The sequence below is a fragment of the Cryptomeria japonica genome, chromosome 11 (genome assembly GCF_030272615.1).
Source record: "Cryptomeria japonica chromosome 11, Sugi_1.0, whole genome shotgun sequence".
Taxonomy (NCBI): domain Eukaryota; kingdom Viridiplantae; phylum Streptophyta; class Pinopsida; order Cupressales; family Cupressaceae; genus Cryptomeria; species Cryptomeria japonica.
The window spans coordinates 237,557,003-237,573,576 of NC_081415.1; the positions used below are offsets into that span (position 1 = coordinate 237,557,003).

General features: G+C 36.1%; 1 protein-coding gene across 1 annotated transcript; it reads right to left on the reverse strand.

Annotated features, from left to right (window-relative positions):
• Window positions 1-13,954: 13,954 nt before the first annotated feature.
• Window positions 13,955-14,505, reverse strand: LOC131063940 (bZIP transcription factor 53-like). The gene has a single exon (XM_057997912.2). The coding sequence runs from the start codon at window positions 14,503-14,505 to the stop codon at window positions 14,038-14,040; it is 468 nt and encodes a 155-aa protein (XP_057853895.1). The 3' UTR covers window positions 13,955-14,037.
• Between the last annotated feature and the right edge of the window lie 2,069 nt (window positions 14,506-16,574).

The following is a 16,574-nucleotide window of genomic DNA, read 5'->3' on the forward strand; positions in this document are numbered from 1 at the left end:
TATGAAGTTGAAGTGATTGTTAAGAATCTACTTGGTTAATCTTTACTAAATTAGATAGTTATTTCGTTTGTATTTGTACATGAATATATGTCTAATTTTAATAATTTTTTTTTGTTTGCATAATTTCTCCTACTATATGTAATGAATGCAAGAAAAATAGAGCAAACTTATAAATGTGTTCATTCATAGAATATAAAACATAATTACTCTATCCAAGCAAACCTCTAATTGAGTGTCAATATGATGCGCATGTGATGTATTGATATGTGGATTCTCTCATTGCTAATTAGATATTGGATTGAATAAATGATGAATGAGATCTAAAATTTATAGTTTTTTTGGAATATAAATAAATAGTTGAGATTAAATCTTGAATCACAAGTCTAATCTAAAATTTATGGAGTTGATGAGAAGAGGTGGCAAGCTTAGGTGAGTTGCAAATTATTTAAACTTTTAATTATAATAATGATTATTAGTCAACTCAAATTGGTTGGTTTGTTAATGTAATTGATTAGTGGACTTGATGAAATTAGGTGGACAGATTAGGTGAGTTGTAAACTATTTACACTTCTAATCAAAATAATGATTATTATTCAACTCAAATTGGTTGATTTTTTAATAGAATTGATTGGTGGAGGTGATAAAATAGGCAACATTAAGATTAGGTGAGTTGCAAATTATTTAAACTCTTAATCAAAATAATGATTATTAGTCAACTCGAATTGGTTCATTTGTTAACATAATTGATTAGTAATGTTTTTTTTTTTTTTTTTTTTGGGATCTTTTGGTTAAGTTTTGCTTCAGATGGTTATTGGGGGCATGCGTGCCCAATTTGATAGACTTCATGTTATTTAATATTTCTAAGACTGATTCGGGCTTGGTTGATATGGATAATGTTGGAAACAACATTATTAGTATAGCTTATGTTTATGGGTATTATGATACTTATGCTATTAACCTTGGGTATGATACTAGCATCCGTAGGAATAGTTTTAGGGGTAGAAAAAACTTTGATCATTTTTTATCAGTACTAGTTCCTTTTTGCTAGCTATTTTATAGTTCGTGTTTGGTTTATGATGTAACTCTATTTGTCTTTCGGTCAGGGCCGTCTCCCTGCTAATCTAATAAAAAACATAATTGATTAGTGATTTTACTAGTTTGAATGAAAGTTAGTAGGAGTTAATTATTTACATTAAATAGTTAAATAAGTGAATGGGTGAGTCAATAGATTGCATGGATGAGTGAAGTGAATAGGCACAATAAAGTGATTACATGAGGGTTGGATGGGCAATTTTATTGAGAGGGATGATTGAGTGAATTGAATAGATTGGGTAGTTAACTAGACGAAGTGGAATTTGAAGACTTGGTTATTTAATAGAGGATTGGTGCATGTTGGATGGATAATATAATAGTTGATTTAAATAATGACTATTATGGGATTTAAATACATAATATTAGATCATTTTACTTATAATTAGAATTGATTAGTTAAATGATTATGAACTAACGATAATGAATAATAAGATGATGATGATGGTGAATATTAATAATGAATAATATGATTAAATAATAATATAAGAAAAAATAATTGTTTTAATGTCTAGATGATTGTTGCTTCAATTTTATTGTAATTATGAACACAACTATTTGTGATCAATTTTGTGTTTTTTAACACATTAATTACTTATGGACATCTAAATCTTCTATTCAACATCATTGTGACCTCTCAAATTAATTTGTACTTTTAATTTATATTTATTTCTTTCAATTATTAATTTTATATTAATTATACACTTTATTGAAATTAGGTAATCAGGATTTTGATTGTGAAAAAAATTGTAAGGTTGGATTTAGTGTTCATTATCTTGAAAGCCTAATAATTGATACAAAATTTGATTGAAGTGCCTTAATTCACATTATGCATACACAATGTTAAAAAGGTTTGAAACTGTAAAGCGGAAAATCGCGATCGAACCCTAGTTGTTCTCCCCTCTTCCAACTCCGAGGAGAGAGAAGGGAGGTTCGCTAGGATTCGATGGTTTTCACTTAGGGGAGAGACTTTACATTCAAAAGAGGGGTTGAAACCCACAAGATCCAATCCCACGAGATGCAAGATTGGATGCTAAATGTGTTTCAAGGGTTAAGACAGCAAGGCTACCCTCTTTTGTAAAGAATGTTGATAGAAGAATTAAGCTAAGCATGCATAGAAAGTGATAAAGATTCGCTTATAAACTGAGATAGGAATACAGTATGAAGCCGCGGACCTGTAATTAGCAGTAAAATGTCGATACGGCGCTGTCCTGCAAATTTGAGCAAAAGTTGTCAGGATAATGGCGCCCGGCGCCACGGTCCTCCGAAAAATCCGCGAAACGAAGGGGGATCTGTTCGTCTCTGCACAAGGATTCCAGATCTTCAATTTCAGCCGCGTACCTGCAACCTACACACAGAAAAGCGAAGACGATTGGGGGGTTAGGGATTAGGGGTTTGCCTTTAGGTCAAACCCCGGTTTTGGAATTAACCAAGAAATGAGCAAGAGCTGTAAATGTAAATGACTATAAAACAAGTACTAATACCTTGTTCTAAGGATGTAGGTATCCTTATGTGCGAAGGTTTAGATGTTGTTGTTTGTTGTAGTAGTATGTTGTATGTAGCATGTAGTAAGTGATCTCCTCTTCAATGGTTGAATCCTTGTCTTGAATGCAACGAGACTTGAAATGATCAATTGCTTGAAGGAATGCTTGAATGCTTGAATGCTTGAGTATAATTTCCACGCTTTTACATATATCCTCTTCATCATGCCAAATGAGAGAGAAAAATGTAGTTTATATACTTGTCATTTAGGGCTGATAGACTGATTTTCCCGACCTTAGGCCGACCAGGAAAGTTAATTTCCAAATTGCAAACAAAAAGACCCGAGACCCCTTAGGAGACCGGGCCCAAAATAGGACCCAGGGACAAGGGCGCTGGGCGCCATGGTCCTGGGGACCAGGGCGCTGGGCGCTCTGGTCCCACCTCCCAGGACAGTAGGGTGCAAGGAGGTTCAGGCCAGGGTGCTTGAAAAATGCAGTTTTCAGTGTCGTGAGCAAGTTTCGGGGTCTCCATTTAGGTTGCGTGTTGCGTCGCCATCGTGAAGACCGAAATGCAGTCGAAATTGCAAGTGTCGCAATTTTAGGATGCTACATTTAGCCCCCACTTTAGCGGGAGTATGTATGCTCATACTTCCGGTAAAGTACAGGGAAACAACATTCAAAGACTTTCACCACGTCAAGGAGGCAAGATACACCAAGCCCCCAGTGGACTAAGGATCTTACGACTTCGATTGACAAAGTAAAAGGGAAGATCACGAGGAAGAACCATGACTGTCAGTAGTAAGGTTCCCTCACTATGAGTCATGCAAGAAAGATACCAAAAATTTTCAAGGCAAGGCTAAATTTACCAAGAAATTTTCAAGTATCTTGAAAAGATATGAACGGGATGTATGCCCCCCTACGTTAAAGCGATCGCACACGCCTCACCAGGGGTGATTGTTTTAACGTAGTGATACATATAAGAAATGAGAAAGGAGCACGTTATCGCAAGGATTTAGTCCCCAAGTGTGAGATAAACCCAAGGATAATAGACACAAAACATAAAGCATGAGGTGACCTCGCTTTCCTCGGGGTCAGTATGCTGTATGATAATTCATGTATATATATCATATGTATGTATGCATAATTGTTCTTCATTCCCCAATCAAGGAAGGTCACCTAGAAGAAGGGAACACATGTGTCTTTTGAGTCAACGTGAGAGAGATCGAGAGATCTCAATACTTTGCATCGTCCTCAAGTAAACAACACTAAGGACAACAAATAGAAGAATGAGAATAACATATAGAAGAAGTAACGAAAGAGAGGAGGAAAGAATCTGCTATGCTAATGAAACTAGTCCAGCACGTCATCTACCCCCCGATCTTGCTGATCAATGTTTCGGGAAGGCAGGGAACATGCTAGAGGAGGAACATCCAACACAGCAGATGGAGCTATCACAAGATCCAAACAAGGACTATGTTCATGTTCCGAGCCACATTGTTCTTGTCTAGGAGCTAGGATAAGTGCTTTAGAAAATTCATTAGATAAATGGTTATCAACATCAACAAGTTCATATTCACTATCAGAAGCAAGAGGAGTAACATTTTCATCATGAATAACATTTTCATCCATATCATCATCAAGATTTATAAAAATAGGATCTTTAACTCGCACCAGATCAAGACCATCATGCATCTTATGTTTAGGAGATTTCGGCTCAATGTCCGGCTGAGGAGAAAATGGAATAATGCTTGTTGAAGGTGTTTTTGGAGATTGCAAAGTTTGAGCTCTAAGACGACGCTTTCGTCGGCGTTCACGTGCAGAACGATTTCGTCTAGTCTTAGTAGGAAGTGGAGAAGATTGAGGAGGAGGAATGTTCTCATCCTTAGCACTTGGGTGTTTAGGTTGTGGTCTCTTAGGCTGGATAATAGGAGAAGAAGAAGGTCTCTTCTCTCTATAAAAAGACGGAGGAGGAACTGCTCCATATAAAGGAGGAATTTTTGGTTTAGGGAGAAGCCCAAGTCCATCATGACGAGGAGGTATAGGTCTACTCTTAGGAAGTTTATTAGGCATAGACATAGTCACATCCATAGGGATGGGTTGGGAATCTTCTTGAGGAAAGACATTAGTTTTATCTTTCAAAGGAAGAACTTCCTTCTCAAGAATGATAGGAATATCAAGTTTAGGTGTTCTAGGTTCACTTAGAGATAGGATCATATCTGTTTTCCACTTTTGATAAGATTTGAAAAGATGATCACTTCGCGGAGGAAGATATTGGAATTGTTTAGGCCAAAAGTAATCAATAGGAACGCTAGAAGTTCTTTCAGCTGGTTTAAAGAGACTATGATTGACAGTAACAACTTCACCATTATGGGGAAATTTCAAACACTTATGAATAGGAGAAGCAATAGCTTTCATGGAAGATAGCCAAGGATAGCCAAGCTTCACACAAAATTGTTCGGCAGATGGAATAATAGCAAAGTTCACATCAAGAGATTTGTTATGGACCTCAATAGGCAATGTAATAGAACCAATTGTAGGAGAAGAAAATGCATCAAATAATTTCACAATCACATCTGTTTTGTCATATATCACTTGATTCAATTGCAAAGTAAAAAGGAATTCTTCAGTAATAACATTAATCATGCACGAAGGATCAATAAGCACTCCACGACAAGGTGTATTCTTAACTTTTGCAACTATGTATAAAGGACCATCAGGTGCCCTAATGGTTTCACTGGAATCAAATGTGATGGAAGGTTCTTTAGGGATTTCTTGCTGCTCTACAAAGTTAATCACATTCGGAGTCATAGACACAAGACCATCAGATGAGAGAGAGGAATCATTAGCCTCAATTGCATTAGAGGTATGAGAAGGCAATGGATCAGTGAAAATCTAAAGATTTTGGTTAGGAGGAGCTACAGATGTGTTGCCTTTATCATTCACTCCAGAAACAGAGACAGTATTGTTATCAATCAAATCTTGAATTTTACCCTTTAAAGAAAAACATTTTTCAGTATCGTGCCCAGGCTGACGGTGAAAGTGACAAAAAGCTTTGTTATCAAAATAAGGTGAAGTAATCTTTGCAGGATCAATTTGTCTTATAGGAGGAAGAGTAAGCACATTTTGTTCCAATAACTTATTCATAATACTATGCAATGATTCATTCAAAGGAGTATACTTTCTTTCTTTCTTGAAAAATTTAGAAATAGGAGGCACACCTGATGCTGCATTCACATTGTTGTTGATGATGTTTTCATTGAATTTGATGGAATCTCTGTTCGGTTTAAACTTTCCACATGGTTGTTGACTGCTATCACCCTTATCACTCGGAGCCATAGGATGTGATTGTTCCATTTGACTCACAGTCAGTTGATAATTGTGAAGAGTTGCACACAACTGTTGGAAAGAAGTAAACTCAGAAAATAGAAGTTTGTCTCGAATATCTTTTTGTAAATTAGAAATAAAGATTCTTTGAATATCATTGTCAGGCACTGGAAAAGAAATTTGAGCATACAAATGCTTATATCTACCAATGAAATCAGTCACTTTTTCTTTAACACCTTGTTTACAATGCATTAAATCAATCAAAGTAACTTTAGGACTTATATTGTTTTGAAATTGTTGAATGAAAGCATTTGCAAGTTGTTCTAAAGAAGTAATAGAATAGGAAGGCAAGGAGCAATACCATTGTAGGGCTTTGTCTCTTAATGTTCTAGTAAATAGTTTTGCAAGCAACCTTTGGTCATAAGCAAAATCGGTACATATTGTTTGAAAAGTCTTAAAATGTGTTAGAGGATCTCCTTTACCATTATAAAGTTCCAAATGCGGGATTTCAACATGTTTAGGAGGGATAGCTCGAACAATGTCAAGAGAAAGTGGGCTCGCAACGTCAAATGCGGGCACACTAAACTTAGATTGATTCATAGAGGCAATTTGTTGCTGTAAAGAAGAGACAGTTTGTGCTAGATTGTTAATGGTCGCTTCAGTCGAAGAATTCATATTGGATGTGTTAGATTGAGATGGAGGTGTTATGTTATTGAAAGAAGGTAAGGAGTAAGGTGGTGGGACTCTATGATAATTAGTCATAGGAGATGATTGGACAGGAGGAATACTACAAGGAGGGATGGAATGGTTAAATGAATTGCCCCCTTGCGTCATGTTCATTTGTGGTGATATAATAGGCACACTCATTGAAGGAATGAATGAAGAAGTCGGATTGAATGAAGGAAGAGGGTTAATTGAAGAAGAAGGGTTGCCCCCATGACTGGTGATCATAGGAGGAATGTCTTGTGTAGAAGTAGCCATTATGTTTGATGTAAAAGTAGGTATGCTAGCAATAGAAGTTGTCAAAGGAATAGAATGATTGACTTGAGTAGGAGGTTGTGTATAACCCAAATTTTCAGCACAACTCTTCATAGGCATCACATTCGAATCCACAATGTGTGCAATACCATGCAAAATATCAATTCCATTCTTATCACTTTGAAGCATACGTTTTAGACCCTCAATTAAAGGAAGAGCTTGACTATCAGGGTATTCTTGAGACATCCATTGTCGAAAATCGTCAAATTGGTTATCCAATTTCGAAAGTTGTTCTATGGAAACCTCATGGAGAGCTTCTTCATCATTAGGAGGATTAGAGGAATTACCCATGTCCTCGTTAAAAAGGCTATTCAAATTAGGTTCCATCTCCTCAGTAGTTAAACCTCGGAAAGACTTAATTCTACGGCTTCGTCTAATGGGAATAGTGTAAGTAGGGCTTATTGTTGTAAAACTCATGCACTAGAAAGAGAGAGAAGATTTTGAATTTAGAGGTAGCAATTTTCAGTAAAATCCACCAATCTTCTGGATTTAAGCTGTTAAATGCAATCACAACAGTCTCCCGAAATTTCGGAAAAAATGTCCGGGACCATGGCGCCCGGAGTGCAACACGGTCCTTGCAACTTTTTTCGAAATTTGCAGGGATGAAAGGTATGATGATTTTAGAGCTAATCTGAAAAAATTGAGTGATTTTACGATCTGCAGATAGGCCAAATTAAAGTTGCAATCTCGAAATTGAACCCTACCAAGATTGTCGAAAAATGCAAAATTTGAATTTTGAAAAAGAGAGGGAAACTAAAATTTTGAATTTTATGATTTTAGAGGGAATGTCAAGAGCAATGCAAATTTTGAAATTTGAAAATTGACTCAATTTCACGCAAAATTCAATTTTGAAAGCGGAAATCAAAGTTGTTGTAATTAAGCACTTAATTTCAAAAGTCACAAATTGCAAGAATTTGAATAAAGCACTGAAATTTTTAATGAATGATAACACACTTTTCAGATTTAGGACAGTAAGAACACAATTTTGACACAAAATTTCAATTTCAATGATTTTTAAATGTTTAGAAGCCTTAATCCAAGCAATCACAAGACCAACTTTGACTGTAATTTTGAAGGTGTTATAATTGATAAAATCAGCCAAAATTCTGAATTTTAGCAGAAAAACACAGTAAGATCTCGCTCCCGAAATTTCAGAAAAAATGTCGGGGACGATGGCGCTCGGCGCCACGGTCCTCACAACTTTTTTCCAAATTTTCAGGGATGAAAGATATTGTGATTTTATTGCGGAATCCAAAGTTGCAACTGATTTGGAGATGTTTTGATCAGTGAAATTGTCGGACAAAGGTTGAATCAAGAGGGTTTCAAAAATTAGGGTTTTGACACTTAACCACTTAATTTTCAGAATTAAAGCACAAATATGAATTGAAAATTTGTAATAGAAGGGCAGATCTGAAACAGGCATTAACATTTAGACATTTCGCAAATTCAATTACTAAAAAGAAGATTTAGGGTTTTTATGCAATCACCTCTAAAATTTTACAAAAGATCAAACATGGAAATATAATCAATTTTTTCAGATCTAAGCATGAAAAATTAGAAAGGATGTTCACGTCGGGTTCACCAAAATGTAAAGCGGAAAATCGCGATCGAACCCTAGTTGTTCTCCCCTCTTCCAACTCCGAGGAGAGAGAAGGGAGGTTCGCTAGGATTCGATGGTTTTCACTTAGGGGAGAGACTTTACATTCAAAAGAGGGGTTGAAACCCACAAGATCCAATCCCACGCGATGCAAGATTGGATGCTAAATGTGTTTCAAGGGTTAAGACAACAAGGCTACCCTCTTTTGTAAAGAATGTTGATAGAAGAATTAAGCTAAGCATGCATAGAAAGTGATAAAGATTCGCTTATAAACTGAGATAGGAATACAGTATGAAGCTGCGGACCTGTAATTAGCAGTAAAATGTCGATACGGCGCTGTCCTGCAAATTTGAGCAAAAGTTGTCAGGATGATGGCGCCCGGCGCCACGGTCCTCCGAAAAATCCGCGAAACGAAGGGGGATCTGTTCGTCTCTGCACAAGGATTCCAGATCTTCAATTTCAGCCGCATACCTGCAACCTACACACAGAAAAGCGAAGACGATTGGGGGGTTAGGGATTAGGGGTTTGCCTTTAGGTCAAACCCCGGTTTTGGAATTAACCAAGAAATGAGCAAGAGCTGTAAATGTAAATGACTATAAAACAAGTACTAATACCTTGTTCTAAGGATGTAGGTATCCTTATGTGCGAAGGTTTAGATGTTGTTGTTTGTTGTAGTAGTATGTTGTATGTAGCATGTAGTAAGTGATCTCCTCTTCAATGGTTGAATCCTTGTCTTGAATGCAACGAGACTTGAAATGATCAATTGCTTGAAGGAATGCTTGAATGCTTGAAAGCTTGAGTATAATTTCCACGCTTTTACATATATCCTCTTCATCATGCCAAATGAGAGAGAAAAATGTAGTTTATATACTTGTCATTTAGGGCTGATAGACTGATTTTCCCGACCTTAGGCCGACCAGGAAATTTAATTTCCAAATTGCAAACAAAAAGACCCGAGACCCCTTAGGAGACCGGGCCCAAAATAGGACCCAGGGACCAGGGCGCTGGGCGCCATGGTCTTGGGGACCAGGGCGCTGGGCGCCCTGGTCCTGAAGGACCAGGGCGCTGGGCGCTCTGGTCCCACCTCCCGGGACAGCAGGGTGCAAGGAGGTTCAAGCCAGGGTGCTTGAAAAATGCAGTTTTCAGTGTCGTGAGCAAGTTTCGGGGTCTCCATTCAGGTTGCGTGTTGCGTCGCCATCGTGAAGACCGAAATGCAATCGAAATTGCAAGTGTTGCAATTTTAGGACGCTACAGAAACCATTTTGTTGGAATTTGGCATAACTGATACAGATGAGGTGATGCAGTTGAAGATGGATGACTGCACCAATAAAGGATAGAAGTCGATTTGTGATGAAGAGATTGAGATTTTGTGATTAGATGACTTGATCAGTTATTTGTGTTGTCATTGATGGAAAATGATGATTACTGATGTTCCTGGTGTTTTTTTTGTCATATAAGTGATTTGGTTTACTGGAAGACAGGGTTTACCAATAGAGAACTGAATTCTGTGAAATAGGAACTTATCGGTAAAGAGAAGATGGTTTGGTTGAATCAGACGATCGACGATGATTGGTGATTTGCGGTTTAGATTGTGATTTTGTATCATGGAAAGGAGTACTGAACAGAACCAAAACTTGTGAGGATTACCGAAAGGCATGTTTCAAATTTTTGATGAAGTTTTGGTAAGGTTGTAGTAGTGTTTAAGAATAGTGAAGATATCATCAAACCAATAATGATTTTTTTTATGACAGTGATCAATGACAAGTCTACATGAAGTTGGTAACATGGCACAACCTGCATGAAAAGATTTGATTGCTATTTTGGTGCGATTCAAGGAAGAATTTATTGGGAATCAACAAAACGCTTAGTAGAGTGTTTTAAGGTTTTGACTTTGGTACAGATCAGATTTTTGTGATGGGTTACCATCAACCAATGATTGATATTGCATTGTAATTTGGTGTAATAATCTGTATATTGATCTGAGATGATCTCTTATGATTTGTATTGTTAATTCATAATTTAATTAAGGTTTAGTGGCCGACCTAGTTGAGATGGCTATTTAGGATGACACAATTGATGTTTATGATGTTGGTGGTCCTAGAGAGTGTGTTGAGCCATCCAAGTGTAGTGTGAGATCTTCCTAAGAGTTGCAGAGTGTTGTGCATAACTAGATCTGATCAAGCAAGCAGAGAAGTGCAAGTAACAAATCATTTTCTTATTGTTGTTCCCTAATAGTTGCAGCAGGTTAAATCCCTTAACTGGGTAGGTCCTAACAGGCCTTAAACATTTAAGTCCCCTAATAGGGAAGCTCTCAAGAGAGTGTTGAATCCTCTCACGAGGTTGATCCTAATAGATCATCAAGCTCCTAACCGGGCTGCTAGGCAAATCCCTTAACTAAGTGACTCCTAACAGGGTCTTCTCCTAATAGGGCGTACTTCAAAAGAGTACAAATATTTGTGGGTGTCAACTCCCACCGTGGTTTTTCCCTATTTGGGTTTCTATGTCAAAAACTTATGGTCTTCATGTTTGAAATGTTTTTCATGTGATGTTCTTGTTTATGTTTCATTTCATGCATTATTTTCGAGACACCGGTTATGATGTTTTATCAGAGGTTTATCAAAGGTTACCGGTACTGATAAGAAGTTGTTAGAGAAATTATTTGATCTGATTGATAAGGGTAATGAGTCGGTAAATGATCAAATCTATATGATTTCTTAAGTGGTGAAAGAATTGATTGATGTGGTAAATGATTTGATTAATGCATTAAGAAAATATGATAAAGAGGTTGTCCTAGATCTGATAAAACAAGTTGAGACATTTTGATAGATCATTTCAGATCTGATATAAGTTTGTTTTTGGGTTTAAAGTTTCAATTGGTTTTAATACCGATTCACCCCCCCTCTCAGTATTAATCGGATCCTCATAGGATTAACACATTTTTATTAACTCCATTTTATGTTGTTAGTATGATTGAAAATGGTTTTCTAATCTCAAAACTTATTTTTTCTAAAATTTCAAACCATTATAGTTTTGCAAATAGATTTTTCCTTCTTTCTGATTTTATGTATAGGTAAATTTTTTTCCTTCCTCACTCTTATTGTTGGATATGTGTGTAAACATGTTTTTTTTTACAAGCTATTTTTAGAAGAGACCCAACAAACACCATGAAACCACAATTCAATGACATAGGTGTGCATGTCACAAGATAGAGTTTTAGTGTATAATTTTTTTTGGCCAGATTCAACTGTATTGCCAAGTGTGAACTTTCCTAAATTAAAACAACCTACCCACTTAGGGTATTTACTTAGTATATAACATCAAGGCTAAGAAGGGCTTGGTGTAGTTACTAACATTCCTAGTTAGCTTTAATTTCATTGACTGAATCCTCATCATCCATGAAAAATTATTAAGATGAAATTGATTTTTGTAGAGTCATTTTCATCTCTTTCCAATCATCTATCTTGACTATCTTTTTAAATTTCGTATCTTTATCTTTATTGTGTCACTAGAGTTTTGCATTGTCGAACAAGAAAGTAGTATTTCTCACTTAGGTCGCCTCTGAATAGCCCACTATACTACCGAGGTATTTACTCAAGATCCCAAAAGTAATTATCTAAAACTTGATCGTCTTGATGACCATTATGGGGTTTTGGTGGTTTCATCTTGTCAAATTTCACCATGACTTGATGAGACATGCATGTTTTGAAGAACCTAACCTCATTCTCCAAGACCTTACTTTATTTAATTCTTTGACCTAGTTTCATGAGGCAGTCCTTAACCTTATTCACTAATATTTTGAAACTCTATTCTTTAAGATATGTTTGCACCCCATCATCCAAGTCCATAATAAGCTATCGAGTCATTGGTATGTCTAAATCTTGTCGTTGCCCAATGTATGCTCCTCCAATAGCTAATTAAGCTGAGTAATATATAATGATTCACCTAAGTTAAGCAATGCACTAATATTGCAAACCACTAACTACCATAAGCATAGCTTAGGGTATAAAGCTCTATTATGATATCAAATATCATGTAGTCACTCTTTACCCATGTGACACAACCTTACCTTACTCGACTCATCAGATGGACTGATCATTTCAATCAAGATGGACTATGATTCAATAGATCATCAAGCTATTTACAAGCACACTAAGAGTAATGCTACAAAATACCAATATGAATTAAATTGTTTAAACCATAATTTGAGCTAATTTATATGTAGGTATAAATGTTGGAAACACAACCAAATAATCGATCTTATAATTAACATGCAAGGTTAATATAGATTTTCTTGTATTATTTTTGTTAAAGGCATTGAAGTATTACAATATGAAACAATCTTTCATAGTATACTTCTCAACTTTCCTTTCACTCAACAAGATGATTTATTTATCGATTTCATATAGGTGGCTTAAATATTTCTCTAACGGATGCGACTTAAAAAATAAATAGGCCTTTCCTTTGCCTTGAATAATGGATGCAACTTTTGAATCGTAACACCAACATAAAACATGACGAGAAACGAGATATTTAAAGATTATGTATAAGAAATGTGTGTGTGTGTGTATTCCCAGTTGGTTTGGTACAACTGGGCTGACAAGTTTTACACCGATGTGTATATATATATATATATAAACATTTTTTTTATATTTGTAATTTTAATTGTAATTTATAATAGAAATTAAAAAATATAAAAAATAAAAAAAAATTTTAAAATCAATTCTAAAAAATTATTTAAATTTATTTTTAATTTTAAAAATAATTTATATTATAATTTATTCAATTATATGTTGTATAATTTTTAGGAATATATTTTATAATTTTTAAAAATATGATATTAATCTAAATTAAAATTTCATACACAATTTTAAATAAATTAATATCTAAAAACCATTTGAAAATGGAAATTTAAGTTCAAATCGTGAAAGTAGGGAAAAGCCTAGAAATAATACATTGAATAAATGAATGCTATTCTTAACTACAGAGGGAACTGTATGCATGCGTAAAAAATTAGTTAGCCATAATGGTAAATGCTAGAAGTCAACCAGAAAAAGCTTTTAAAAAGTATGATATTTTTCATTCCGAAGTGTCTATCCAGCCATCAGAAATGAAAATCTATTTATTTTTTTTTTTTCAGAACCAAATAACCATTAACAGCATCAGAAATGAAATGCATAATATTTTAAAACTATCCATTGGTATCCACTTAGCCCTTACAAGGACGTAATACAAAAGAATGCAGTACAACACCTCTGCTTTATCCACCCTAAACTATTTACATCACAGGAAGCACGTGGGCAATTTTTACATGTTGTGTCTAGATTGCATAACCAAATTCCTAATCATTCTATAGGATCCTTTCTCCTGTTTTATGATCCATTAATGCCTAGAACACTCTATAAAGCATACTGATTAATGTGGGCTGATTGAAAGTAGAAACATTTGGAATAAGAACTACCGGTAGATTTATGTGGTTGTTAAGGGCTCAGAAATGGAAGGCTGGAAGAACTACTTGTTGTTATCCATGGGAATTGGATCCAAAAGGCCATTTGATGAACTCAAATCCAGGCCATTCAGTACCCCAGCCCATTGCATTGCCATATTCAAATACTGCATCTTGAGGGTTAATTCATCTGCATGGGTTTTAAGCACAATATTCTCCTCATGCAGCTTCTTGTAATTCCGAGAAATAAAATTGAAGTCTGTGAGGCTTCTATTGTTTTCTTCCCTGAGAGGAAATGCCTCTTTTCTCAGTTCATCCAAATGTTGTTGTTTCCTCAATCTGGACCTCCTTGCATATTCTCTATTGGAAATCATTCTTTTCTGCTTCCTCTCATCAATGATTTGATGTGGGTCTTCCTCAGAGCCTGAGTTTACCTGTTGCACCATAGGCCCACCAGAAGAAATTGTGGAATTTGTGCATGCACTCATGCCCATATTTGAATTGGGCAAAATTGCATTTGATGGAGGAGCCATTTAGCTAATATTATCACCTTCCTTCCATGTCTTGGTCTTCAGCTGATGTGGCTGGACATAGTCTTCAATTTCAGCTTCCTGAAAAAATCTCTTTGGAGATGAAAGCTGGACATTAACAAAGATGTATTCAAAAATGAAAATCTTACCAAGGAGGGACTTAGTTTTTTTTAAGTTTTCTTATAAGATTTTCATTTCTCATGGCTAGATAGACAATAGTTTGAAATTTTGACTGGACGGAAGAGAAATGGTCGTTCTGAAACGAGAAAACCATTTGTTGAAATGCTAAACAACATCTTCATGTTACGTTTCTATAGCAGGATCTATCAAGAGGTTAAGTCTTAATTTGTTTGTAATTTGTACAATAAATTCTCATTGATACGAAACATGATGACAAAGTAAACAAAATTTCTAAACAATGACTAAAGTGCTTTTCGTCCATTTTTTCAAAGTTGTAAAACCCTAAAACTAATTTGTATGAATTCCATTTCCTGGTGAGTTGTGCTCCCTTTAGTGTTCTCTATTAAGGTGAGACATCAAAGGTCTCCATTGAAAAAGTGTGTATGTTCTTATGATGTTGGAAAAAGCTGAATGATGGAGATATCGAGAGGAAATCTTTTCTTCCCTCCGAGGAGAGATGAAAGTTTCAGTTCGGATTTCTTTTCAAACACATTTTCCACATTACATTGGAAGAGGGAAGAAAATACACTAGATTCAACCTCTAGAGAAAGAGATTCAATTTTGAGTGATGGTAAGTGAATCCCCTCTTTTGAGATTGAGATTTGAATTGATTGAATTGTGTAATTATGATCAAGTGTAAAAGTAACAAAGAACCGATTATAAATCAAGATAGAAGCATAGGATGAAGTTGTGCACCTGGATCTAGCAATAATCTGTCGAAATGAAGTCACCCTGCGAATTTGGGAAAAAGTTGCTCGGACCGTGGCGGGAATGTACATGGTCCTCCAAAAAATCCGCGAAACGAAAAGGGTTTTTCCGCCTCTGCAAATGGAGTCCAAATTTGAAAGTACAGCTGCGCACCTACAACCTACACACAGAAAAGAGAGGAAAAGGTGTTGAGATTGGGGGTTTGTCTTCAAGTCAAACCCCAGTTTTGGAATTAACCAAATGATGAATGCAAGTACTTGCAAGTAAATGTAAATGAAAGACTGAAATGTAAGTCACCTCAAGGGAGGTTGTGGATAGAATGTAGATAGATTTGTTTGTGTGGAATTGAATGTTGGAATGGATCTCCTCTTCAATGGTTGAATCCTTGACTTGAATGCAACACCTAGCCTTGAAAGGAGACTTGAGAATGCTCAATGCTGGAAAGGATTGCTTGAATGCTTGATCTCATGTAAACTTCCTACTCATCCAACTTATGCAAATGAGAGGACGAATGTGACCTATATATTTGTCAAATAGGGTTAATTGTTTGATTTTCCGTCGTAGGTTGACACTGGGGCAGTTTGCCGCTCAATGTGCAACCTCCAAATCATAATTGAAAAGGGTCCTGCCCCAAAATGGGGTAGGGGACAGGGATGCCAGTGCCACGCCCTTGTCTTGCCTTTTTTTCCAGGACAAGATGCAGGTTAGGCTCTGGTCTTCGATCTGGATTAGGAATTCGAATCGCGTGTGTGAGGACCCTAATATGGTGGCAAATTGCAAGGGTTGCAATTTCATGACACTATATTTAGCCCCCACTTTAGTAGGAGTATAAGAGTACACCAATTCTGCTGGCAAAGTACAAGGAAATAAGATTGAAAGACTTCTACCACATCAAGGAGGCAAGATGCACTAAGCCCCCAGTGGACTTAGGATCTTACGAAATCGATTGACGAAGTAAAAGGGAAGATCAAGAAGGGAAAAATTTGACTACAAGTAGCAAGGTTCCCCTCACTATGAGTCACGAAAAAGATACCAAAATTATGAAGCAAAGCCAAGTTCACTAGATAATTCTAAGTATAGAAAAGGAAAATATGAGTAGAGTGTATGCCTCCATGTTAAAGCGATTACACGTGCCTTATCAAGAGCAATTGCTTTAAGGTAGGATACACCCAAGAGAGAGAGAA

What these genes read in the sequence shown, in the direction of transcription:
- LOC131063940 (XM_057997912.2), bottom strand. Translation starts at nt 14,505, where the DNA reads ATGGCTCCTCCATCAAATGCAATTTTGCCCAATTCAAATATGGGCATG.